General features: G+C 45.2%; 1 protein-coding gene across 3 annotated transcripts in view; it reads left to right on the top strand.

The window, feature by feature from the left end:
* Window positions 1-26,815, top strand: part of AHRR (aryl-hydrocarbon receptor repressor) — a 355,001-nt gene that overhangs the window by 243,983 nt on the left and 84,203 nt on the right. For 2 of the 3 annotated variants that reach the window (XM_033929699.1, XM_033929700.1), the window contains one exon: window positions 8,883-8,972. In XM_033929699.1, the coding sequence (XP_033785590.1) occupies window positions 8,883-8,972 (90 nt within the window). Of the gene's footprint in view, window positions 1-8,064; window positions 8,298-8,882; window positions 8,973-26,815 lie in introns of those variants that run through there. The other variant, XM_033929701.1, reaches the window with a different exon arrangement.

Genomic DNA, 26,815 nt, shown 5'->3' with positions numbered 1-26,815 from the left:
TTAGGCACTTTGAGCTTCCCCCTCGCAGACCTTGATGTGACTTGGTTGCCTTCCTTGTTTTTTCTACTTAAACCTCAGACATTTAGTTTGGTATGCTCATGACTGCTGTGGTTAGAGTGAACACAATGGTGAGATCAAAAGAGCTGTTTGAGGCCTTCATAAAGAAGATTGTAGCAGCTTATAAGTGTGGTAAGGGATTTTTAAAAATCTTGAAAGAATTTGACATTAGCCATTCCACAGTCCAGAAAATAGTGTACAAATGGAGGACTTTCCAAACAACTGCCAACAAGCCCAGGTCTGGCTGTCCAATCAAGTTGACCCCCAGAGCAGACCACAAGATGCTAAAAGAAATCTCTCCAAAAACCCTAAAATGTCATCACGGGACCTACAGCAGGCTCTTGCTACTGTTTATGTGAAAATGCATGCCTCTACAATCAGAAAGAGACTACACAAATTTAACTTGCATGGGAGGTGTGCAAGGAGGAAACCTTTGCTCTCTAAGGAAAACATCAAGGCCAGACTGAAGTTTGCCAGAGAGAATGTAGACAAACACCAGGACTTCTGGAATAGTGTCTATGGACAGATGAGTTTAATATTGAATTATTTGGACACCAGAAAAGAGGACATGTTTGGTGTATACAAAATATAGCATTCCAGGAAAAGAACCTCATACCAACTGTGAAGCATGGAGGTGGAAGTGTCATGATTTGGGGATGCTTTGCAGCAGCAGGACCTGGCCTGCTCAATATCATAGAATCCACCATGAATTCTACCGTGTATCAGAGGGTGCTTGAGGAACATGTGAGACCATCTGTACGAAAATTAAAGCTGAAGCGGAACTGGACCCTGCAACATGACAGTGACCCAAAACATACCAGTAAATCCACCAAGGACTGGCTGAAAACTAAGAAATGGAGAGTCCTGGAGTGGCCGAGTCAAAACCCTGATCTTAATCCCATTGAGAAGCTGTGGGGTGATTTGAAACAGGCTGTACATGCAAGAAACCCAAAATGAGGTGCCTTTTTTTGGATCCCTGTGTTTTTGAGATAAAGAAAATTGCAACAAATCATTGAGCATCCTTCAATTTGTGCTTTCTTTCACAATTGAGTAATATAGTAGTTGCATGTTTCAATTCTGCCTTTTAAAGGTTATACCTATGATGTAATTAGTTATGATTATATGATACCCTCTGGGAGGTAACCAGAAGGGATTTCTTACAAACTAATATTTCCATACATGTAAACATCTATTTAAATATAAACATTATGACTGTGCAGAGAAAGCTGAAAGAATTCTGCATTGTGGACCAAACTTTCCTCAGACAAATGTCAGAGACTGGTAGAAGCTACAAGAAGCGTCTCACTGCAGTTATTTCAGCCAAAGTGGGTAACACTAGCTATTAGGGTGTAGGATGCCCTAATTTATTCCTTAGTTAGAATACACATTTTTGTGGATATCTTTTGTTTCATGAGTAAATTGAGGAAAATTTTTGTTGTTTACCTGCAATTACATCACTTTCTTTTCCAGAGATAAATTAAAAAAAAAAGATTTGACATCAATATGTGAACAAGAAAGAATTGAATATTTCATGGAGTGTCCTAATTTTTTCACATGACTGTAAATTTTAGGAACTCTTTTGATCCACCACCCATTTTCATGCTCCATTTTCCAGCTACATGTAAAATTTAGGCGCAAAATCCACACCTTAATTTACACATGTAACTTTTAGTTAATTCTAATTAGCACGCCAATTCTCAGCACTAATTGGCTCATTATTCAGTTAAGATGCATGCAGAATTTGAGCATGTGCCCAAATTTGCATGTGCAACTCAAACCTACAAAAACCTTACCAAGGAAAAACGGAAAAAATTCTACTCACACTTAATTGGAAACATCACATCCAACAGCAGCAACCTCTTCAAACTCGTCAATAACCTTTACAACATTGAAACACTCACTAACAACCAGGAAGATTCAACACTAACCGCCAACACCCTAGCGGATTTCTTCAACTCCAAGATCCTAAAACTAAGATCAGCACTACCCACCAAGACCAATCCCCTGGAGCTCTTTCCCATCCTCCCTGACATCGACATAGCTAAACCAGACCAAGGGTCTAGATCCGACCTAAACTGGAACCAACTTACCACAATCGACTGGAAAACCTTCAACAAATATTATAACAAATACACCAAATCCTTCTGCAAACTAGATACTTGCCCCCCAAATGTGATGAAAACGGCTCCGATCTACTTCAAAGCTAACATGCTACTATGGGTCAACTCCCTACTATCCGCAGGAAACTTCCCTCCAGAACAAGGACATATCTTAATAACCCCAATCATAAAAAGCATAAAGGACTCTTCCAACGCACCTTCCAATTACAGACCAATAGCTAACATACCACTATTCACCAAAATCGCGGAAGGGGCAGTAAAAGCAGAACTCTCCGCATACCTGGAAAAATTCAATATCCTAAGCGACAATCAATCGGGCTTCCGCACGGACCACAGCACAGAGACCATCATCGCCTCCTTACTAGACCACCTGCACATACTCTTCAGTCGGGGCTCCAGCGCCCTGATCTTACAATTTGATCTAAGCAGTGCGTTTGACCTAGTTGACCACACTATTCTCCTGGAATGCCTGGCCCACATTGGAATCTCCGACCGGGTACTCAGCTGGTTCCAAGGGTTCCTACGAAACAGATCCTACAGGGTACACAAAAATGACAACTTCTCCTACAGCTGGGTGAACTCCTGCGGTGTACCACAAGGCTCCCCCTTATCCCCCACCCTATTCAATATCTACCTCGCCTCCCTCAGTAACCTCCTTCACAAACTTAAGCTCAAATTCTTCATCTATGCAGATGACATCACAATTGTCATCCCTCTAACCAGTCTATCCCAGGATCTTCTCAACTACATAACTAGCATACTCAGCCAGATAGAACTCTGGATGCTCTCCTTCAAACTAAAGCTCAACCCAGACAAAACAAAATTCTTTCTAGCCACCCCCAAAGACAAAATCAAAGACACCACAATCCAGGTGAAAGGATTGGTTTTCCCACTCGAACAAACATTAAAAATACTAGGAGTCACGCTTGACAAACATCTATCCCTAGAAAATCACACAGACCTCACTGTCAAGAAAGGCCTTTCAGCACTCTGGAAACTCCGTACCATAAAGAAATACTTCGATGACACTGCATTTCGACTATTAGTTCAATCCTCTATCCTCAGCATACTGGATTATTGCAATATCATTTACCTAAGCTCCACAAAGAAAATCACCAGAAGACTAAAACTGATTCAAAACACAGCTGTCCGCCTAATTTTCGGCCTGAACAAATGGGAACACATCACCCCCTTCTACCACCAACTGCACTGGCTACCCTTCGAATCCCGAGTCCTCTTCAAGTTCGCCTGCATCTGTTACAAGACAGTATTTGGTCTCTCACCAAAATACCTCTCCCCACATTTCAACATGTATTGCACCAACAAGAAATCCCGCAGAATCCAGTTGTTTACCTTCCCCTCCATAAAATCATGCCAGCTCAAAAGATTCATCGACAAAACCTTCGCCTTCCAGGCGGCCAAGCTGAACCCTTGGCTAGCCCAAATGATGCTAGAGGCCCCGACCTACCTAGACTTCAGAAAACTTCTCAAAACACACCTCTTCCGCGAACAAGACCCTTAATCCTCACTCCCCGCATACACTCCAACACCCCCACCCCCACCTCCCTCTCCCCCCCCCTCCTCTGGTTTCCCACACCCTCCATTTTATCTTCTAACCCAACTATGATAAACCTGTGCTAAAACTACTTTGCTTCCTTCCACGCTACCTGCAATTCCGACAAAATTTTTGTAAATCCGGGTTCAGACCGGATCCTAATGTAATGGATGTAAACCGCCTAGAACTCTTTGGGTATGGCGGGATATAAGAACATAATAATAATAATAATAATAATAATATATAGAATCCAAGGAATAATAAGTGCCTAGCGATATTTTATATCATTTGCACATTAGCATGTAAATGTATACATGTTTGTGGAGTATGGGGGATCATTTATGTCTTCAATTACACAATTTATAGAAAACTTAAAGATACATACGTAAGACCTACCAAAGACCTGTAGTAAATGTATATGCGTTTACACTAGCATTTTATAAAAACACTTATGTGCATAAGTGTTTTTCAAAATAGTGCTCAGCATGCACAAATCTTGCATCTAATTTTTAGTGCTCAGTTACAGAATTGCCTCCATTGTGACCACAGTTGTCTGCATGAGAAATAAAGGTAATGGGACTTGATATACCATTTTTTTCTGTGTGGTTACAATCAAAATGGTCCGCATATTTTAGACAGGTACTTATTTTATACCTGGGGCAGTGAAGTGTTATGTGATTTGCCCATAGTCACAAAGAGCTGCAGTGAGAATTGAACTTACAACCTCAGGGTGCTAAGGTAGCTGCTCTAACCATTAGGCCACTCCTCCTCTCAGAAATCAGGGAGCAGAATTTGTCAAAAGCTAATTATTCAACCACATAGCATTACACTGCATGCTATATGACACGATTCCAGATAAAGTAGGAACTCGATGACCCTGGAATTGTGGTGTCCAAGTTGCGTGACTTGGAATCTGTTCACAGCAAGGTCTGGCTGCAAGCCCGCAGTGTTGTTATACCTCAGTAACTATAGGAACCTGCTCTCTAGGGATGGCCCTGCTAGTCAACTTTCCTTTATCCAAAGCAAGAATAACAGGAGGAATGTTTGGCACTGTTCTCTGTCTTAAAAGAAAAAAAAAAAATTGTGCCATGACTCTGAGCAGATTATCTTTGAAGTACTTGCTGGCTGATTTTGTGCTTTAGGACCAGAAAAACATCAGGATGTGTGAAGGATATTACAACAGGAAGTGCCATCTGCCACTTTATATTTTCACACATTTCATCGGAGAGCTTTATTATTGACATCCCGTCCAAAGTTTTTTTTAAAAATATAAGGGACTGTAGCTGAGTCCAGTCCAGACCTTCCTGGAGCCCTGCACATGTATTCAAAACAGCATAGCCACTTGTGGACGGCATAAGGAAAAGCTTTTATTTACACACTCTTTTGAGCCTGTTCCCTCACAGGCTTAGGGGAAGTAGTTTCTCTATTCAAATAAGCAGTCCCAGCCAGACCCATGAACACCTACAAAGGGAATCTACGAGACTGCCCTAGGATTCTCATCACACACACCATCTTCCACCCTCCATTCCACACACATACTTATGTGAGAGGAACACAATAAGCACTACAGTCATGAGCCTTTATTTTAGAGAGCTAGTTAGTTAAAAAGTTAAGAGTGATTTTTCTAACACATCTGGAACATATTGATAAGCTAGGAAAATAGATTTCTCTCCGTTGCTTTTGTAAAGGCAGGGTAATAGGGTTAAGAAGAGCCTGGAAGAATTTTCCTAATTTGTGATGACTCCCAGAAGTCATGGAAAGTCGGCCAATACCAAGAAAGCCCTTGGAAGAGAAAAGAGGAGAACATGAAGATAAGTGTCTGAGTAGTCAAACAAAAGTGTGCACACAGCCAGAATAATAAGTTGGGCTTACCTCAGCCAGCCAAGTATCAACAGTCTCACAATATCAGCTCCTTCAAATAGTCCTTTCCAGACTTAACTTCCAAGGGAACTCTCCTGGAGAGTGTTTCTTGAAGCTTGTATCAATCTCTAGATTTAGAAGCCTCCTCCACTCTGGGACCTCTTTGGATGATTCTCCTCTGTGGCAGATAAACATCTCCCTTCTGAGTCCTGCACCCTGACTTAGCAGGGTTACCTTGTTAAGGTGGCTCAGCACTGAGCTGTAAAACCCAGTGTGGTCTTGGACTCTGGGACATGTAGTCCACTCATGCCTGGGCTAGCAGGTGGAATGTTTGTATTAGTGGAAGAGAGAACCCCATACTCTTTCACACTCCCTCCCCCTCAGCTCAACACTTCTAGGTTGAGCGCTTGCTTCTATTTGGGGACCCTCCCCAAAGGGCCGAGGGATAGTTATTCTAAGGATATATAGGACCCCCACCTACAAAGGGAATTTCCGAGACTGCCCTAGGACTCTCATCACACACACACCAACTTCGACCCTCCATTTCACACACATACTTATGTGAGCAGGGCACAGTAAGCACCGCAGCCATTGGACCCCGTCACGCCAATGGCCTTGCATTTTGGACTCTGGATCATCCATGCTGCTCCTGGGCATCGACTCCAGGCCTTTCTGGGCTCTCAACTGCCTTTGTTGCAAACTTGGGCATCTGATTTCCTGGCATCCCTGCCTGTACCTTCGTGGCTCCTGCTGAGCCCATTTTTTCTTTATTCCATAGTAGTCCTTGGGCTGTCACTTTCTGGATTTCCTCCACCGTTGGAGAGTCCTGGATGAATGCTGTCTTTGACATCGGACACACTTGACCTTTGGACAATTTCCCACCTGAGTCTGTAAACTTGGGTTTTGGGTTAAGATAATATTTTTTTACATCAGAGTCCTTTCCCTAACTGGTTTCAGTCGTCTATCAGTTCTTTTTCCCCGAAGTTGAGGGTTTCATTTTCCTCTGAGTGGGTCTCCTGCCACTCTTTTTAGGTTTGGCCTTTGAGGCTACCGTAACTATTGCACTAGGTTCAGTAGCTGTTAAGTTCATTTTAGTCCCAAAGCTAGTTTCTTCCCATGGCATCTACTGAGTACGGTCAAGCTATACCTTGTCTGGTAAGAAATCCATAGGAACAAATTACTCTGACAAACTATACCTTCTCTCATGGTTTTCATGCTTTTGGGGGGAACTTCACTTCCCTTCATCCAGGGAGCATCTTTAGACAGGCATTCCTTCCCATTTGTTGCCAATGTACTGGCACCCTAGTGCCTAGGTGCAGGGTAATAGTGAACAGCAAACCCCAGGGGGGTATCACTTCTGGAGAACTCCACTGTGGCTCTCTTCACCCTCTTCCTACCACCCAGTGTGCATACCTTCAGTAACTCTTTCCAGCACTCTGTAGAGCATGCCAGATAAAGGCCAAATGGCACATCTAGTCTGCCCATCCGCAGTAACCATTATCTTTTTCTCTCGCCGAGAGATTACATGTGCCTATCCCAGGCCCTTTTGAATTCAGACACAGTTTCTGCCTCCACCATCTCTTCTGGGAGACTGTTCCATGCATTTACCACACTTTCTGTAAAACAATATTTCTTTAAGGTCATCCCAATTACCCATCTTCTGACTGGCCTTCCTTAGCCCCACCAGGCCATCATGAAGCTCTTTCTCTGTGCCTTAGACTTGGTCCTCTTCCATTCGCGGAACATCACTCTGCATTGGTGGCTCCCGAACACTTTCTCTGGAGCTTCTCCTGAGTTGCCTTTAAATCTGATTCCAAAGCAATAATCTTGGTTTCCATTTCCTCTGAACCCTTTTGCTTTTCCTTTTGAATTTGAAAAGTCTTTTTAAGTTCTTATTATAGTTGACTTATCTTTCTCAGTTTTTGGTCATATTGGCAGGTTGTGCTGCCTTCGGCTTTCAGAAGGCTTGGGGCCTTTGCTTGGTATAGAAGCCCAGGGTAGTTGCCCCAGTTGCACTCACTTAACCCTGACTCTGGCTTTACATTATTTGTTGTTATATCACCTACCCAAGTGAATTTTTCAGGAATAGATTTTAGTGCTTACAATGGGTCTGCTGAATAGGTTTGAAACTAGTTTGACCTGCATTCCAGGATAGAATTTATTCTGAAATTTCAAATACATTTTAAAGTTGATTAGATAAAACAGTTAACTGGCTTATCGGAAAGGTTTCTCCTTTGGGCATCCAGTGAGGAACCACCTTGACAACTCCCCCTGGACAGTTCCCACCCACTAATTACTACCTGGAAAATTGCCTTCTAGGCTAATTTTCCCCAAACCACCTCCCACCCTGAGGTGTCATTTCCCCCTTGGTAAATTCCCACCAATGAAGCATATTTGGTATGTGATGGGGCAGAGCTAAGGTCACATCTGCAGAAACTCCCACATAAGGATGGACCACTTTGCCACTGGGTCTTCTCATGTGCTTCTGACTCAGTTCTCCTTTCGGTCACCCTCCCTAAAGCTACCTGCTCTCTGATGTGGTGCTGCTGCTCAGCATTCTCGCAACAGTGCCATTACTGCTTAAGCAACACCTGGCCACTACAGACTTTCCCTTCCTGCACTACTCCCCATCAGTGTGTAGGAAGGAGATTTGTCCCTAGCTCAGTTTTTAGCACCTGTACAGTTCTCTTGAGAGACCTCTCGATGTAAATAAATCTTTCCTTCTTTTCTACATAGTGCGCCATTTTATAACACAGTATGTTCTGTTGTACAAGATGCTCTGTTATGAAATAATACCACTGGTCTTCCAGTTTATCCTTAGCTTTCTACAGAATAACAAGGGGTTTGTGTTGTACATGTTTTTTATTTTGTATTATTTGTGTATAATTATAGTTTATGACTGGCATTTTTGACTCATTTATAGCTTACATGCAAATATGTTTTTAGGCTCCCCTTGTGGGTGTTTTTGGCAGTATAAATGTCATGGAGGGAAATTTTCTTAATGGGCTGGAACTGGTTAAGGGAGAACTGACCTATATGGCAATTATCCAGGAGGTAATTGTATGGAAACTGTCTGGTGGAAATTATCTAGGTGGGTTCTCACCTAGAATCCTCTTGTGTTGTTCCTGAGATCGTCCTGTTTTTTTAAGAAACAGAACTCTGTGTAGTTTTTAGCCTTGTTACTAAAATCCTGGACTATTGTTCTGGTATGGTTGTACTTGCTTTTAGGTTTTAATAAAAATGAATATTATTTTCATGTTTTCAATTCTTCTGTTTTGTTTTCGTTACAGTCTCTTAATGGGTTTGCACTAGTGGTGAGTTCAGAAGGAATGATCTTCTATGCTTCTTCCACAATTGCAGACTATCTGGGCTTTCATCAGGTAACTAACTTTTCTGTCCCTTTTCCTGCCATTTTTTGATCTCTCTCTGACTTGATATGATAAAAATTACTTGTTGTGTTTTATTTGTACAGCTTGACATTTTTTTATTGCATCTGTCTTCCAGTGTCTAAAGTGCCATGCATCTTTTTAAAATTTTGTTCTCTCAGTGAGAAAGGAGCAGGTGTTATTATGGTAAAGGTCTCTTATTTATTGTTAGTTTATCACTGTTTTATTATGTATGTGTTTATGTAAGCTGCTCAGAACTGTGGATGTGGCAGGATATAATTTTTTTAATTTAATCAATCAATCAACAGATTTCCAGTTTAAGGGTATTTTTGGTAGTTAGATCATTTTCAAATCTGCTATCTGACAAAGTACTTAAAATCTAGCTGCCTGGTATTCAAAGTAATTTAACCAGGTAGGAGAAGCAGGTGGTCTGGGGGATAAAGAGCAGATGTGATGCCCACTTGATCCTGTCGGGCGTGAATGCCTTTTCAAAATAGATGCTGCGACTTGGAACAGTACCTTGAAGCTGCCACTAGAAGTCATGCAATCGTTTTGAAGAAGAGCCACTCTGAGCAGGATTGATTGGGCATTACTCCTGCCTGTTTCCCTCCAGACCACCAGGGTGCTGCCATAAAAGCTTTGGGTGGGTGGGAGAGCAACAGGGGTATGAAGATGGAGGGCTCAAGCCTAGACTTCATTATCTTCAGGAGGGGAAGAAGGGGGGATTATGTTTTAGAAACATAGAAATATAGAACATAGAACATGACGGCAGAAAAGGGCCATGGCCCATCTAGTCTGCACACACTAATGGCCCACCCCCTAACTACCTCCATGAAGAGATCCTACATGCCAATCCCATCTTTTCTTAAAATCTGGCACGCTGCTGGCCTCAATTACCCGTTGTGGAAGATTATTCCAGCGATCAACCACCCTTTCGGTGAAGAAATATTTTCTGGTGTCGCCATGAAATTTCCCACCCCTGATTTTCAACGGATGCCCTCTTGTTGCCGTAGGTCCTTTAAGGAAAAAGAGATCCTCTTCCACCTCAATACGGCCTGTGACATATTTGAATGTCTCGATCATGTCTCCCCTCTCTCTGCATTCCTTGAGTGAGCACAGCTGTAACTTACCCAGTCGTTCCTCATATGGGAGATCCTTGAGACCTGAGATCATCCTGGTGGCCATTCGCTGAACCGACTCAACTCTCCGCACATCTTTTTGATAATGCGGCCTCCAGAATTGTACACAGTATTCAAGATGGGGTCTCACCATGGATCTGTACAACGGCATTATGACCTCAGGCTTACGGCTGACGAAACTTCTACGGATACAGCCCATGATTTGTCTAGCCCTGGATGAAGCTTTCTCCACTTGATTGGCAGTCTTCATGTCTTCGCTAATGATCACCCCCAAGTCACGTTCTGCTACAGTCCTTGCTAGGATCTCACCATTTAGGGTGTAAGTCCTGCATGGATTTTTGCCACCAAGGTGCATGATCTTGCATTTTTTGGTATTGAAACTTAGTTGCCAAGTCTTTGACCAATGCTCCATCCAGTAGGAGTAGGTCCTGCGTCATACTGTTGGGCATTGAGCTTTTGTCGGGCACTGTGCTTTCATCTGTTGTGCGGTTGCCTACTATGTTGCATAGTTTGGCGTCATCGGCGAATAATGTAATTTTACCTCGAAGCCCCTCAGCCAAGTCTCTTATGAAGATGTTAAATAGGATCGGGCCCAAGACCGAGCCCTGGGGCACTCCGCTGATCACCTCCGTCGTATCGGAGAGGGTACCATTTACCACTACCTTCTGAAGTCTGCCTCTAAGCCAGTCCCTAACCCATGCGGTTAATGTTTCACCCAGTCCCATCGAACCCATCTTGCTCAATAGCCTGCTCAATAGACGCTATCAAACGCTTTGCTGAAGTCCAAGTACATGACATCCAGGGACTCCCCTATATCCAGCTTTCTTGTTATCCAGTCAAAGAAGCTGATCAGATTTGATTGGCAGGACCTTCCCTTCGTAAAACCATGTTGATGGAGATCTCGTAGATTCTCCTTGTTCAGGATCATATCCAATTGGTGTTTGATTAGTGTTTCCATAAGTTTACTCACTATCGATGTGAGACTCACCGGTCTATAATTCTCAGCCTTCGTCCTGCATCCCTTTTTGTGGAGTGGAATGATGTTAGCCATTTTCCAATCCAACGGGACTCTTCCTGTACTTAGGGAAAGATTGAAGAGCGCGGATAACTGTTCCGCCAGGACATCACTCAACTCCCTGAGCACCCTGGGGTGTAGTTTGTCCGGTCCCATAGCTTTGTTCACCTTGAGTCTTGATAGCTCCTCATAGACACTGCTGGGCGTAAACTCAAAATTTCGAATCAGGTCTTCCGAGTTTTCCCTCGTCGGCAGCTGAGGGCCGGATCCCGGCACCTCGCAAGTGAAGACCGAACAGAAGTATTCATTTAAAAGTTTGGCTTTGTCGGAGTCCGATTCTACATAGTTCCCGTCGGGTTTCCTAAGGCATACTATCCCATCTGTGTTTCTTTTTCTGTCACTAATATACCGGAAGAAGGATTTATCGCCCTTCTTGATGTTCTTCGCAAGGTTCTCCTCCATTCGGAGTTTGGCCTCCCTGACTGCCGTTTTGACCGCTTTTGACTTTGCCAGATAGTCTTCCTTGGATTCTTGCTTCCCTGATTGTTTGTAGAGGATGAATACTCTTTTCTTCTTTTTTATGAGGTCTGAGATCTCCACAGAGAACCTCTGTGGTCTATTGTTTCTTCGCCGTTTGCTTACTGATTTGACGTAGCGGTTGGTTGCTTCGTGTAAGGTTGATTTCAGAGTTGACCACATTACCTCTACATTATCTGTTTCGGCATGGTTTTGCAGTGCCCGATGGACGAAATCTCCCATGCTTTCGAAGTTTGTGCCCTTAAAGTTGAGGACCTTGGTTGATGTGCTTGACTTAGTAAAACCTTTCCTGAGGTTGAACCATATCATGTTGTGGTCACTGGAGGCCAACGTATCGCCTACCGAGACCTCTGTGACACTTTCTCCATTGGTGAGTATTAGGTCTAGTATCGCCCGATCCCTAGTGGGCTCTAATACCATTTGTCTGAGTCTCGCTCCCTTTATAGAGGTTAATAGCTTCCTGCTGCCGCTGGTCGTAGCGGAAAGATTGTTCCAATCCACATCAGGCATATTGAAGTCTCCTAACAATACTGTGTCTCCACGCAAAGTGATATTCTCAATGTCTTCGACTAATTCTATGTCCATGTCCTCTTGTTGTCTTGAAGGTCTTGGAGGAGTAGGAGGGAGAACTTGTCCTGTTTGCCTGTTTGATTAGATTGCAAGCTCTACTGAGCAGGGACTATCTCTTGAATGTTTTAATGTACAATGTTGTGTATGTCTAGCAGTGCATAGAAATGATAAGTACTAGTAGTAGTAGAATCAGAAGGCAAGTTTTGATACTGTTCTGAGGGGTGAGAGGAGGATGCTGGAGTGGGACTGAGACAGAGGGAGAGGGGCTCTGAGGGGATGAGGCACCTCTAGTTATCTAGGTTCTGATCAATATTCAGCCAAGGCCCACATAACTGTCTTATTCAGGACCCAGCTAAATATTGGCTGGTAATTGACTAGGCTCCGGTGAGCTGCTCTGTATGGATTAGCTCTGCCTGCTGACATGACTTGGCCGCGTCAACTCCTAATAAATTCAAGCTATGGGGAGTACAGAGCATCATAAACATCGACAACCAGTTTTATAAATAAGAACCAGTATTACTAGTCTAGTAAGTTGGCACCAAGTATCTGCATATGTTACAGAATATCAGCACATATGCTGGTAATAGACATCGCTAAGGGGGGCAGTTGTCAATGTAGGCTACCATTAAGGGCCTCTTCTATCAAACTGCGCTAGCAGTTTTTAGCACAGAGAGCCGCGCTGAATGGCCCGCGCTGCTCCTGAAACTCATAGGAACTCTATGAGCATCGGGAGCAGCACGGGCCTTTCAGCGCAGCTCACCGCGCTACAAACTGCTAACACAGTTTGATAGAAGAGGCCCTAAGTCTTGTTATTTTAGCACAGGGTCTCATTACATAAAATGGGACCTTGTACTAAAATAGGGCGTGGTCTTCATCCTACAGTAGTGATGCCTAGGGAGTAATTCTATAACAATGAGCCTATTTTTAGGTGCAAAGAAGGCACTTCAAAATGGCCCATTGGGCCATTACCCGAAAAATAGCATTTTTCTGGTTTGGAATAATCTCTGGAAAGAAATTAGGTAAAAAATGAGCTATAAAAAATTCAAAATTTTGTTGAAAACATTCTTTTAAGCAGACCTCAGAGGATTGTACATGATTTTCAATAAGTATGGTTAAATATGACTTGGGCATATCAATATTTTCCTAGGTTGAATGTGTCTAGGGGGTGTCTGTTTTTATGTAATTCTTATAAGAATGTGTGGGTTAGGCTTTGCTGTCTAATTATTGGAGTTCTTTTCAACTAAATATAATATGTTGTTATTGTAAACCGCACTGATCTGATGAAGCTGGGTGGTATGTCAAGCTTTTGAAATACCACAATCAGTATAAGTTCCCAACACCTCACATATAGGGCCTCTTCTCCAAGGGTTTTCACGAAATGTCTGGTTGTGGTAACTGTGGCCCTGTGCCTCCGAGGCCTGCAGGTATTTCCTTACCTCGACGACTGGTTAATCAAGGCATCCTCTCACACCGAAGTCCTGCGAGCGACGAGTCAAACCATCTTGCTCCTTCAGAGTCTCGGCTTCGAGGTGAACTTTCCCAAGTCTCACCTCTGCCCGTCCCAGTCTCTCGAGTTCAACGGAGCGGTCCTGGACATGGTTCGGCTCCACTCCTTCTTGCCTCGGCCTCGTCAGGAGGCCCTTATCCGTTTGTGCCAAATGGTGACCCTTCTGCACTTGGTGCCGGCTCAGCTCATGATGGTCCTCCTAGGTCACATGGCCTCCTCGGTTCACGTGACTCCTATTGCCAGACTTCACCTCCGTATTCCTCAATGGAATCTGGCGTCCTAATAGTCCCAGGATCGGGATCCTCCCTCTCACCGCATTGTTGTGACTCCTTTGTTGAGGAGGTCACTCCGTTGGTGGATGCTCTCTTCCAATCTCTCCAGAGGTTTTCTGTTTCATGCTCCTTCTCCACAAAAGGTCCTCACCACGGACTCGTCAGCTTATGCTTGGGGGGGCTCCTCTGGACGGCCTGCGCACTCAGAGTCTTTGGTCCCATGCCGACCACCTTTGTCACATCAATCTTCTGGAGCTTCGAGCAATTTTCCTCGCCTTTTGTCACCTACTTTGCGACCGAGTGGTGCTAGTTCGCATGGACAACCAGGTCGCCATGTATTATATCAACAAATAGGGGGGCACGGGGTCCTGGTCCCTGTGCCAGGAGGCATTGCGGCTCTGGGATTGGGCCATCCGCCGCAATATATTCATTCAAGCAGTCTACATTCAGGGCCGGCGGAACTTTCTGGCAGACAAGTTGAGTCGCCTGCTGCAGCCTCACAAGTGGTCCCTCCACTCCGTTATCCTGCGTCAGGTGTTTGCTTGTTGGGGGACTCCGGACGTCGATCTATTCGCGTCCCCCCTCAATCACAAGTTGCCCTGCTTCTGCTCCAGGGTTTACACCCCTCTCAGGATCGAGGCAGATGCCTTCCTTCTGGATTGGACAAACAAGTTTCTGTATGTGTTCCCTCCATTCCCTCTGATTCTGAAGACTCTCGTCAAGCTCAAGTCTTCGCGTGCCACCATGAATCTGATTGCTCCTCGGTGGCCCCGAAAGCCATGGTTCCCCCTTCTGTTACAACTCAGTTCCAAGGAGCCTCTTCCTATTCCTATTTTTCCTTCTCTGCTTTCGCAGGGTCAGGGTTCTCTGCTCCATCCCAACCTTCAGTCTCTGCACTTAACGGCTTGGTTCCTCGAGCCTTAATGCCCTCGTTTCAGTTCTCCCAGCCTGAGCTGGATGTCCTGGAAGTGTCCCAAAAGGAATCCATTCGCCAATGTTACCATCAGAAGTGGACCCGCTTTTCTTCTTGGTGTGCTACTAGGCAGCTGGACCCGCTGTCTGCCTCCTTGTCGGCTGCCCTGGATTATCTGTTTTATTTGTCTGGCGCTGGGCTCCAGTCCTCTTTGGTTCGATTCCACCATAGTGCCATTGCTGCTTTTCATCAGCCGATTGACAGGAAGCCTATCTCTGTTCATCCTGTGGTTTCCCGCTTCATGAAAGGACTTTTCCACGTTCATCCGCCCCTTAAATCTCCTCAGGTGGTTTGGGACCTTAACGTGGTCCTCGCTCAATTGATGAAACCCCCGTTCGAGCCGCTAGCGTGGGCTCACTTAAAGTATCTTACTTGGATAGTTGTGTTTCTTATTACTCTCACTTCTGCCCGTCGGGTCAGTGAGCTTCAAGCCTTGGTAGCGGACCCACCTTTCACTGTCTTCCATCATGAAAAGGTGGTTCTCCATACCCATCCTAAGTTCTTGCCTAACTTTGTTTCTGCTTTTCACATCAACCAATCTATTGTTCTTCCTGTGTTTTTTCCGAAGCCACATTCTCACTCTGGGGACGTGGCTCTACATTTTCTTGATTGTAAGTGAGCACTGGCCTTCTACTTGAAGCGCACCGCTCCTCACTGTTCGGCTCCCCAGCTGTTCCTCTCTTTCGATCCTAATCGCTTGGGTCGCTCTGTCTCTAAGTGGACTATTTCTAACTGGTTGGCCGCTTGTATTTCATTCTGTTATGCTCAGGATGGTCTCTCCCTGCCGGGCCGAATCACTGGCCAAAAGGTTAGGGCGATGGAGGCATCTGTTGTTTTTCTCCGCTTCACTCCCATTGAGGAAAATTGTCCTGGTCCTCGGTTCATACGTTCACCTCTCACTACTGTCTGGATGCTTTCTCCAGGCGTGACGGCAACTTTGGCCAGTCAGTTTTGCAACATCTCTTCTCCTAAATTGCCAACTCTCCCTCCATCCCTTTCTGGTTAGCTTGGAGGTCACCCACATGTGAGAATATGCTGCCTGCTTGTCCTGGGATAAAGCACAGGTGTTATCCAGGCAGATATTCTCGTAACTCACCCACCTCCCCGTGGTTGGCTTCTTTGCTTGCTATCTGAACTGAGGACACGCTGAGGAGACGCATGCCCTAGGCAGGGTGGGAGGGGCACACGCGCATGTGTGGGCCAATCACAAGCCTGAAGGTCTTCGAGCAAGTCTGCTTGCAATAGCGTCCGCTAGGGGGCTCCGTCGGTGACGTCACCCACATATGAGAATATCTGCCTGCTGTCCCTGGATAACACCTGTTACGGTAAGTAACTGTGAACATAAGAACATAAGAACATAAGCAGTGCCTCTGCCGGGTCAGACCACAGGTCCATCCTGCCCAGCAGTCCGCTCCCGCGGCGGCCCAAACAGGTCAAGACCTGTCTGAATCATCAGAAGGGGCTCCCTTGCCACCTTGGTTTCCCATTTAAGTCCTGCCTTCCTATCGAAGTCCTAGCCCTCCGGTCTTGCACATGCACGACCTGGTTGGTTTATACTCATTACCTGGTTAACTTCCTATACTTGTGTTACATCCCAGCTCCTCCCTCAGTATCCCACGATCCCTTTATCCCTCAGAAATCCGTCCAATCCCTGTTTGAATCCCTGTACCGTACTCTGCCTGATCACTTCCTCCGGTAGCTCATTCCAAGTGTCCACGCTTTGTGTGAAAAAAAACTTCCTTGCATTTGTTTTGAACCTGTCTCCCTTCAGTTTCTCCGAATGCCCCCTCGTACTTGTTGTCCCCTTCAGTCTGAAGAATCTGTCCCTATCCACCCTCTCTATGCCCCTCATGATCTTGAAGGTCTCTATCATATCTCCCCTGAGCCTCCTTTTCTCCAGAGAGAAGAGCCCCAGCCTATCCAGCCTCTCGGCGTATGAGCAGTGTTCCAGCCCTCTTACCAATTTCGTTGCTCTCCTTTGGACTCTCTCAAGTACCGCCATGTCCTTCTTGAGGTGTGGCGACCAATACTGAACGCAGTATTCTAGATGTGGACGCACCATCGCTCGATACAATGGCATGATGACTTCCCGTGATCTGGTTACTATGCCCTTCTTTATGATTCCCAGCATCCTGTTGGCTTTTTTCGAGGCTGCTGCGCACTGTGCAGATGGCTTCAGTGATGCATCCACCAGCACTCCCAAGTCTCTCTCGAGTCTGCTGTCTCCCAACAATACCCCCCCCAATTTGTAGTTGAACAACGGGTTCTTTTTCCCTATATGCATGACCTTGCATTTGTCCACGTTGAAGCGCATTTGCCATTTGTTTGCCCAGTCTTCCAGCTTGTCCAGGTCCCTTTGCATGTCCTCACACTCCTCCCTGGTCCTAACTCTGCCGCACAGTTTGGTATCGTCTGCGAATTTTATAACCTCACATTTTGCCTCCTTTTCCAGGTCATTGATGAATATGTTAAAGAGTAAAGGCCCCAGCACCGATCCCTGTGGCACACCGCTCGTGACTCCCCGCCAGTCAGAATATTGACCCTTTACTCCAACCCTCTGGAGTCTACCCGACAACCAGTGCTTGATCCATCTGTGCACATCCCCTCCCACCCCGTGGTTCCACAGCTTCTTAAGTAGCCTTTCATGTGGCACCTTGTCGAAAGCCTTTTGAAAGTCGAGGTAAATGATGTCTATGGGCTCCCCATTGTCCACCCGACTGCTTATTCCCTCAAAGAAGTACAGAAGGTTCGTTAGGCACGACCTTCCCTTACAGAATCCATGCTGGCTTGTTCTCAGTAGGCCATTCCTCTCGATGTGCTCGCAAATGTCGTCCTTGATCATAGCTTCCACCATCTTCCCTATAATTGAAGTCAGGCTCACCGGCCTGTAGTTCCCAGGGTCACCCCTCGATCCCTTCTTGAAGATGGGTGTGACATTTGCCAATTTCCAGTCCTCTGGTACCTCACCAGTTTTCAAGGATAGGTTGCAAACATGTTGGATTGTGCCCGCTATTTCCTGTCTTAGTTCTTTCAGAACCCTTGGGTGGATCCCGTCCGGGCCTGGTGATTTGCCACATTTTAACCTGTCTATCTGTTTGAGGACATCCTCCCTACTTACCTCTATGTGCTCTAATTTTTCAGCCTGTTCCCCACTCATGAGCTCCTCTGAGTCTGGTATATTAGATGTGTCTTCGCTCGTGAAGACCGACGAGAAGAACGTGTTCAACCTCTCAGCTACCTCTTTTTCCTCCTTAATCACTCCCTTCCTGTCCCCATCGTCCAATGGCCCTACCTCCTCTCTCGTTGGTCGTTTCCCCTTAACGTAACTGAAGAATGCCTTGAAGTTTTTCGCCTCCCTGGCCAGCCCCTCTTCGTACTTCCCCTTTGCTTGTCTAACCTCCCGGTGGCATTCCTTTTGGCATTTCCTATGCGCCTGGTGATTTTCCTCTGTTGGATCCTTTTTCCATCTCCGGAAAGATACTTTTTTGTCCTTTATCGCCCTCTTTACTTCTATTGACATCCAAACCGGGTCCTTTGATCGCTTGTTCTTGCAGCCTTTCCTGAAATTGGGGACGTACATTCTCTGTGCTTCCTGCAGGGTGTCCCTGAATAGGGTCCAGGCGCTTCCCACAGTCTCCATCCTAAAGATTTTTCTGAGCTTCCTCCCCACCATTTCCCTCATAGCAACATAGTTCCCTTTCTTGAAGTTCAGCGCAGTTGTTGCGGTCCTCCTTACTATGGGTGTCCCTCTTTCTAATGTGAATCTGATCGTGTTGTGGTCACTGTTGCCTAGTGGTCCTCCCACTTCTACCCCTCTTGCAGGCCCCCCTAATCCGTTTAGGATGAGGTCAAGAGTAGTACCCCCTCGCGTCGGTTCTTTGACTAGTTGCTCCATGAAGCAGTCCTTCACAGTTTCTACGAATCCTGTCTCCCTAGTGCAGTTTGAGTGACCCGTACTCCAGTCAATCCCTGGGTAGTTGAAGTCCCCCATCACTGTTACACTTCCAGTCCGGTAATTTGACCCACAGCGATTCCAGCCCCTCTGCCTTCGTTGCCATATCCATCCCGACCGAGTGGATAGAGTCCTTTATATATAGTGCTATGCCTCCCCCCTTTTTGTGGGTCCTGTCCCTCCTATAGAGCTTGTACCCCGGCAGCGCTACATCCCATTGATTTTCCTCTGTCCACCAGGTTTCTACAATTCCAATTATATCCAGGTCCTCCCCCTTGGCCACGACTTCTAGTTCACTCATCTTGGCCGTGAGGCTTCTTGCATTTGCGTATAAGCATCGCAGGTCCCGTCGTTTTTCTTCCACCTCTGCATTTACCTGGGCCACTTGCCCTTGGATTTCTGGCAGTTTTCCCGCTCTCTGTGTTTCTGCTTTACCCTCAGCCTTTACCTTCTTAGCTTTCAGCTTCCCCACATTCCTGCCACCCCACTTCCCCGCTTTTCCTCTGGGATTTCTAGCCCTACCGGCTTTCTGTTCTGTCTCAGTTTCTTCTTCACTGCTCATAGGGTAGTCAGCTAAATTACTGTCATGAGCTCTGCCCTTCTGCACCAGGGTTTGTATGATTGCCTATATTTCCCTGTGATAAACCTTGGGATTGAAGTAGGCTTGTCACACTACATAAAGGCAGTATATCAAGTCCTTTATAAAATACTGACATAACAGCAAATACTCGCCTATATTTTAGGTGAAAGCACATAGACTAGCCATAGAGCCTGTATAAATACTCATGCCTAGATAAAATATGCATAAATTACAGTATTTTATAATTTCCTTGCATAACTGTGCACCCCACCCACCTATAATACTACTGACCATCACATTTAGATGTCAGTTTACAGAATAGTGCAAAACCAAAATATTGACATTTATATTTAATTAATTTGTTTTCTATCCTATCTTCCCCACTGAGCTCAGGACAGGTTACAGGTTAACATACATAATATACATACACATATTTGCCCATATTCTAGTCATTTACCTGCATTATTGGTTCATAAATATAGGTGCACCTTTACAGAATTGCTCTCCACATGGTTAAACTCAGGATACACATGTTGGGGTTTCTGAAAATGTATTCTGTCCTCATTTCATGTAACAGCATATGTAACTATACAGAGTGTTAAACTCAAATTCAGTTTAGTAAATGGAGAGAAGTATGTTTTTTAACTTCCAAGGTTTGTTAACAGAAAACAGGAAAATTACCAACTTAGTGGATATAGAATTATGAATAACAGTCTCAGAGTCTTTGAGCTATTGTGAATTCTTCATAGAGTATGCCTGCTGAATTAATGGATAAAATGCAGTGCTATCTCAAAGACATGCAGATAAGAACAAGCTGCATTCTTCTCTGAGAAATGCTAGCACAAAATAGAAAATTTGCAAAAGAAAAAGTCCCAACACATGTAGAGGATAATTGTGTAATAGGTATCTGCATCAAACCTGTTATATAAATATTGTGGGTGCACACTTTTTTTTATAGAACACAAGAACATGTGGCTGAAATTATGCATAAATATAAGACACGATCATGTACATAAGAACATAAGAACATAAGAACATAAGAAATGCCATCTCCGGATCAGACCTTCGGTCCATCAAGTCCGGCGATCCGCACACGCGGAGGCCCTGCCAGGTGTACACCTGTTGTAATTTATAGTCCACCATATCCTTACATGCCTCTCTTAAGGAGATATGCATCTAGTTTGTTCTTGAAGCCTAGGACGGTCGATTCCGCAATAATCTCATCTGGGAGGGCATTCCAGGTGTCAACCACTCTCTGAGTGAAGCAGAACTTCCTGACATTAGTCCTGAACCTGTCCCCCCTTAGCTTCATTACATGTCCTCTAGTCCGTGTCAAATTGGACAATGTAAATAATCTTCTCTGCTCTATTTTGTCGATTCCTTTCAGTATTTTGAAGGTCTCGATCATATCCCCACGCAGTCTCCTTTTATCAAGGGAGAATAATCCTAGTGTTATAAGTCTGTCCTCGTATTCCAGTTTTTCCATACCCTTCACCAGTTTTGTTGCTCGTCTCTGCACCCTCTCCAGCAGTTTTATATCCTTCTTTAGGTAGGGAGACCAATGTTGGACGCAGTATTCCAAGTGTGGTCTGACCATTGCCCTATAAAGCGGCATTATAACTTTCTCCGATCTACTCGAGATTCCTTTCTTTATCATGCCCAACATTCTATTTGCCTTCTTTGCCGCTGCCGCGCATTGTGCCGACGGCTTCAGGGTCCTATCTATCAGTACACCCAGGTCCTTTTCTTGTTCACTCTTCCCCAGAGTTGCACCTGACATTGTATACTCGTATTCCTTATTCTTATTGCCTAAATGCATTACCTTGCATTTCTCCACATTGAACTTCATCTGCCATTTCTCCGCCCATGTTTCTAACCGACACAAGTCGCTCTGGAGTTTCTCTCTATCCTCATGCGATCTGATCGCCCGGCATAGTTTTGTATCGTCTGCAAACTTGATGATCTCACTGGATGTTCCTTCCTCCAGATCATTGATATAAATATTAAAAAGGATCGGCCCAAGTACCGAGCCCTGGGGTACTCCACTAGTCACTTTCTCCCAGTCGGAGAACTTCCCATTTATGCCCACTCTCTGCTTTCGGTTTTCCAGCCATTTGCCTATCCATCTTTGTATATCCCCCTCTATGCCATGGCTTTGTAGTTTCCTGAGAAGTCTTTCGTGTGGAACTTTGTCGAACGCTTTCTGGAAGTCCAAGTATATTATGTCCACCGGCTTCCCACTATCAATTTGCTCGTTCACGGTCTCAAAAAATTGGAGTAAATTCGTCAAACATGATTTCCCTTTCCTGAATCCATGTTGACTGGGTTTCATCAAGTCGTGTGCGTCCAAGTGCCGGACCATGCTATCCTTGATCAGTGCTTCAACCATCTTGCCGGGGACAGACGTAAGACTCACAGGTCTATAGTTGCCCGGTTCCCCTCTCGATCCTTTTTTGAAAATTGGGGTGACGTTCGCTATCCTCCAGTCGTCCGGTATCTGTCCAGTTCTGATTGTCAGGTTTGCAAGTTTTTGCAATAACTCTCCGATTTCAACCTTCAATTCCTTTAAGACTCTCGGGTGAATTCCATCCGGTCCAGGGGATTTGTCACTTTTAAGTTTGTCGATCTGATAGTATATCTGGTCTAAGTCCACTTCAACTGTGGTGAGGCTGTCTTCTATTTCTCCTGCAAACACTTTCTCCGCTTCAGGTATTGTTGAGGTGTCCTCCTTCGTAAAGACGGACGCAAAGAAGGAATTTAGTTTGTCTGCGATTTGTTTATCTTCCTTGATGTACCCTTTTCTTCCCTGGTCGTCCAAGGGTCCGACTGCCTCTTTTGCAGGTTTTTTTCCCTTTCACATATCTAAAGAAGGGCTTGAAGTTTTTGGCCTCCTGGGCTATTTTTTCCTCATATTCCTGTTTTGCATTCCTCACCGCCTTGTGACATTTCTTCTGATCATCTTTATGTTTGTTCCAGGCTTCGGTTGTCTTTATGTATTTCCATTTTTTGAAAGAGTCCTTCTTTTCTTTTATGGCTTCCTTCACCTGTTTGGTAAGCCATGCCGGTTCTCTTTTGCTCTTTGATCTCCGATCTTTGGAAATCCTTGGAATGTAGAGATCTTGTGCTTCTGTGATAGTATTTTTCAGTAGGGACCATGCCTGATCTACCGTTTCAAGTTTGTCCACCTTCTTTTCGAGTCGTTTTTCTACCATGGCTCTCATGCTATCGTATTTACCCTTTTTAAAGTTCAATGTGGTGGTTAAGGTTTTGGCATGTTTCCCTTTCCCGATGTCAAGTTTAAAGTTAATTACATTGTGATCACTCGTTCCCAGTGGAACCATGACTTCCACTACTGTTATCGGTCCCGTGAGGCCATTTAGGACCAAGTCCAAGGTGGCGTTGCCTCTTGTCGGCTCTTTTACCATTTGTTCCAGGAAGCAATCCCCTAGCACCTCTAGGAACTTGGCCTCCTTGCCGCAGTTGTACATTATTCCTGTAGCTAGTGTAAATGCCCACCCAGAACACAAATCATAGCATTCTGTCTGTTACATGCATTCCTTTATGCCCCACCCATAATACTTTTATACACATGCTTACCAGCAATGTACTTACCATCAAATCATGGCACATATTTTTTCACTAGTCCGGTATTCTATAAAAGGTCATTTACGTATCTAAATGGCCATTTGCATGCCTTCCTGCAGCCTACAATTTGAAGGTTCCTTATAGAATTACTCCCACTATGGCTTGCCCAATCATAGTAAAAACTGGTTATGTGCTAGAAAACGCAGAAATGTAATGCAGTTTTACTCTGTGGCAAGCAGGTGGCAAGATAACATATTTACAAGTCTAAGCATGCAGAATGATAATATGAAGCAATAGCATAACAGATTACTGTGGTGGAGAATTCTGTGGCCCTTGGCTAGACAGAAGGGGGAAAGACTGCAAAATAGATAAGAATTTTGGGAAATTGTAAATGAAGGTTCATTGTGCTGTGTCCCAGTAGAAACTGATTCTGAGTGAATTGGAAGTCCAAAAGAGGAGGAGGAACATAGAAGAAATAATAGGAAATATGTAGTATTGCCCCTTGTATTATCAAACACATCATAACAGTTTCATTTTGGAATTGGGTAATATGTAAAAATAAAAACAAAAAAATAATACACTTTTTATTGGACTAACTTAATGTAGTTTATGAATAGCTTTTAAAGGTAAACTCTTCTTCCTCAGATCAGAAATAAGCAAATGTTGGCAAAATCAGTATCCCCCCTTTTACAAAAGCGTAGAAGAAGTTTTTGTGCACCAGCTGGTACACTGAATGCTCTACGCTGCTCTGACGCTCACAGGAACTCTATGACCATTGGAGCAGTGCAGAGCATTCAGCATGCCGGCTGGCACTATAAACCTATTCTGTGTTTTTGTAAAAGAGGGGGAGTTATAGTTGCTTATTTCTGATCTGAGGAAGAAGAGTTTACCTTCGAAAGCTAATCCTAACCTACATTGTTAGTCCAATAAAAAAGGTATTATAGTTTCGGGGCACAGTACTTTTGGCTTCTATGCGAGGGGCGTGGGAGGGCCTAGTTTGGCGCCTTGGGGGGGGACCCGCGGGTGTCTTCTTTGTTGCCCCTGTTGGGCAATCCGGATTTTGTACCTGGCACGGACAATTCAAGTTTTCGTCGTTGGAAAACGTTGGGCTTTTTTCTGGTGGAACATCTGCTAACCGTCGATGGGGATCTGCGTACTTTAGAGGATCTGAGGGATCGGTTGGGGCGCTGCTGGGGGGACACTTTCGCTTATTGTCAAGTTAAACATTATATCCTCACGCTTCCCCGGTTTGCCCTTCAACATCCGTTGGGGGCTCGTATTCGGGATCTGTATGCCCAGGTTGAGCCCTATCAGACTTCGGTGTCCGCCTTATATCGGGCTTTGCTTCCTTTTGAGGCCCCCTAGGAACTGTCTGAGGGTTCGGGACGGCTGGGCCTCAGAACTCCATCTGGACCTCGCCTCTTGGGAGGTCTCCCGGAGTCTGGCGGGCTTGCCGCGCTTAGTCCGAGGAGCTGTGTTGCAGGAATGTTATGCTCGTATTTTGTATAGAGGGTATATTACCCAAGCTCAACTATTCAAATTTGGTGGTGTTGCCTCTCCCCTGTGTCTCAAATGTGGTCGGGATCCGAACACGTTTGCGCATGCTTTGTAGACTTGTTGGTGTATTCAGGCTTTTTGGGCTGAGGTAGTTTTCTATTTGAGCTCCCTTTTGGAGGCGTCTGTAGCGGGCACGGTTGAGCAGATGGTGCTGGATTTACCGGGTGCTTTTCGATCTTTGCCTCCGGAAGCTCGTTGGCTGTGTCGTAAAGTGTGTCTCCTGGCCCGCCGTTGTATTATGCAGCAGTGGACCTCCTCGACTCCTCCGTCTTTTTGGCATTGGAGAGCTCTTCTTCATGAGTTGGTTCTTCAGGAGGCCCGTGAGGTGGGGGGTTCCTTTAAGCGTCGTCGGAGCTTCTTGTTGATATGGGATCCATATTTCAGTTCTTTGTCTCCTAGGGGACGTGGCCATCTTCTGAATACCTTGGCTTGAAGCGGCTTTCTCCTGGCTAGTTCTGGATCTCGACATCTCTCTGCTCTGTGGTCCGGGTAGGGGGGGGTCTTGCGGGGGGGTTGGAGGGGTTCTGTTTTTAGGAGGGGGATGCTTAACTTGTTTTGCTGTCCTAGGGTCATCAGAGTCCAGACCCTGGGGGGGAATTAGGTTTGTGCTTTCTTTTTTCTCTGCCTAGTGTTCCACTTCCTTAGGGGGGGCGGGAGGGGGGGGTGCTGGGAGGGGGTGGGTTGGGGGAGGCGGGATTTTGAGGTGGTTGAGTTTTCTATGGGCGGATATATTTGACATGTTTGTGTATGGTTGTCTTTGTTTATGCAGCCTGTGCATCTTTTTTTCTGTGCTGGCATTTGTTGTTGCTGTATTCACTTCTGCGTGACTTTCTTTCATGTCAATAAAAATTGTTACCTAAAAAAGGTATTATTTTTTTCCTTTTTGTTTTATTTCTACATATTACCTTGAAGAATGGACTGACATGGCCGCCACACCATTTCACTCATTTTGGAATTAGTTATCTAAGAATTGTAGATTTTTTTTCTCAATTTATTATAGCACTAGGCAAGTCCTCGCAAAACAAATGTTACAATAAAAATAAAAGCTAAAAATGCAAAGCTGATGGAAGTGTCAGCTGCTCTTGTGTGAATGATCTGAAACCCAAACTGAAAGTTAAAAAGTCAGTCTCATCTGCCTCTGCTTATAGGGGAAAGCAGGTCGGATTTGTGCGAGGCCATCAGTCTGTCTTACATGTTCGTAAAGTATTGGCTGTGTTGGTGACTGGTCAGGCAACATCAGTATCAGGATTGTTGGCAAGCCTAGAGGCAGATAAAGCCTTTGATAGAGTGGAGTGGTCTTTTCTTTTTCCTGCATTATCTCATATGAGCTTCTCTGGATGGTTCTTAGATTGTTTACACATATTATATGCTGGTCCTCGTGCGTCCATTCTTCTTAACGGGACTCGATCCTCCTCTTTTGTTGTATCATGAGGCACTTGTCAAGGATGCCCCTTTTATCCGCTATTGTTTCTTCTCTACTTAGAACTTCTTTTACGTACTTTGAAAAGGGATATTCATATAACTGGTCTTTCTGTCATGGGCCAAGAATTGAAAGTTTTGGCATTTGCGGATGACTTGATGATTATCCTATATAATAAAATGCTAGCCGCGCATGCGCACTCAGATCTGCGTGATCTGTAATCCCTGATCTGTGATCCGTATGTCCGTGGTCACAGTGCGTATGCAGCGGCCAGATCGGGAAAGCACAGCACAGCCGGCGACTCCCCCCTCCCGCCCTCACTCACAGCCAAAACCACCACCTTCTCCTTCTCGCCGGATCACCGCCTTTAAATGGAGAGAAAAGCGCTGCACCGCGCTAACGCTGGCTTTGCCGTCTTCTGTCCACTGCGGCCCGCCCTCTCTGACTACTTCCTGTTTCCACTAGGGTTGGCCGCAGTGGATAGAAGACGCCGAAGCCAGCGGCTGTAACCCGCCGATATCCATTCCTCCAGCAGGGGGGGTAGTCTGGGAGGAGAGGGATCGTGGCCGCTCAGCGCCCCCACCGAGGAGCCCAGCAACTTTGCCCGGGACCCGAGTCATTTGCCACCCCCCCTTCCCTTCCGCGGGCCCAACTGGCGATTTAAGCTGCGTGTACAGCAGTCTTCACACGTTGCTTCGGGCCCTTCTACTGCCCTGATTTGCTCTGCCGC

This window comes from Geotrypetes seraphini, chromosome 2, assembly GCF_902459505.1.
Source record: "Geotrypetes seraphini chromosome 2, aGeoSer1.1, whole genome shotgun sequence".
In the NCBI taxonomy this organism is placed as follows: Eukaryota; Metazoa; Chordata; class Amphibia; order Gymnophiona; family Dermophiidae; genus Geotrypetes; species Geotrypetes seraphini.
Note: the sequence above shows the minus strand (reverse complement) of the source record. Positions and strands in the feature narration are given on the sequence as shown.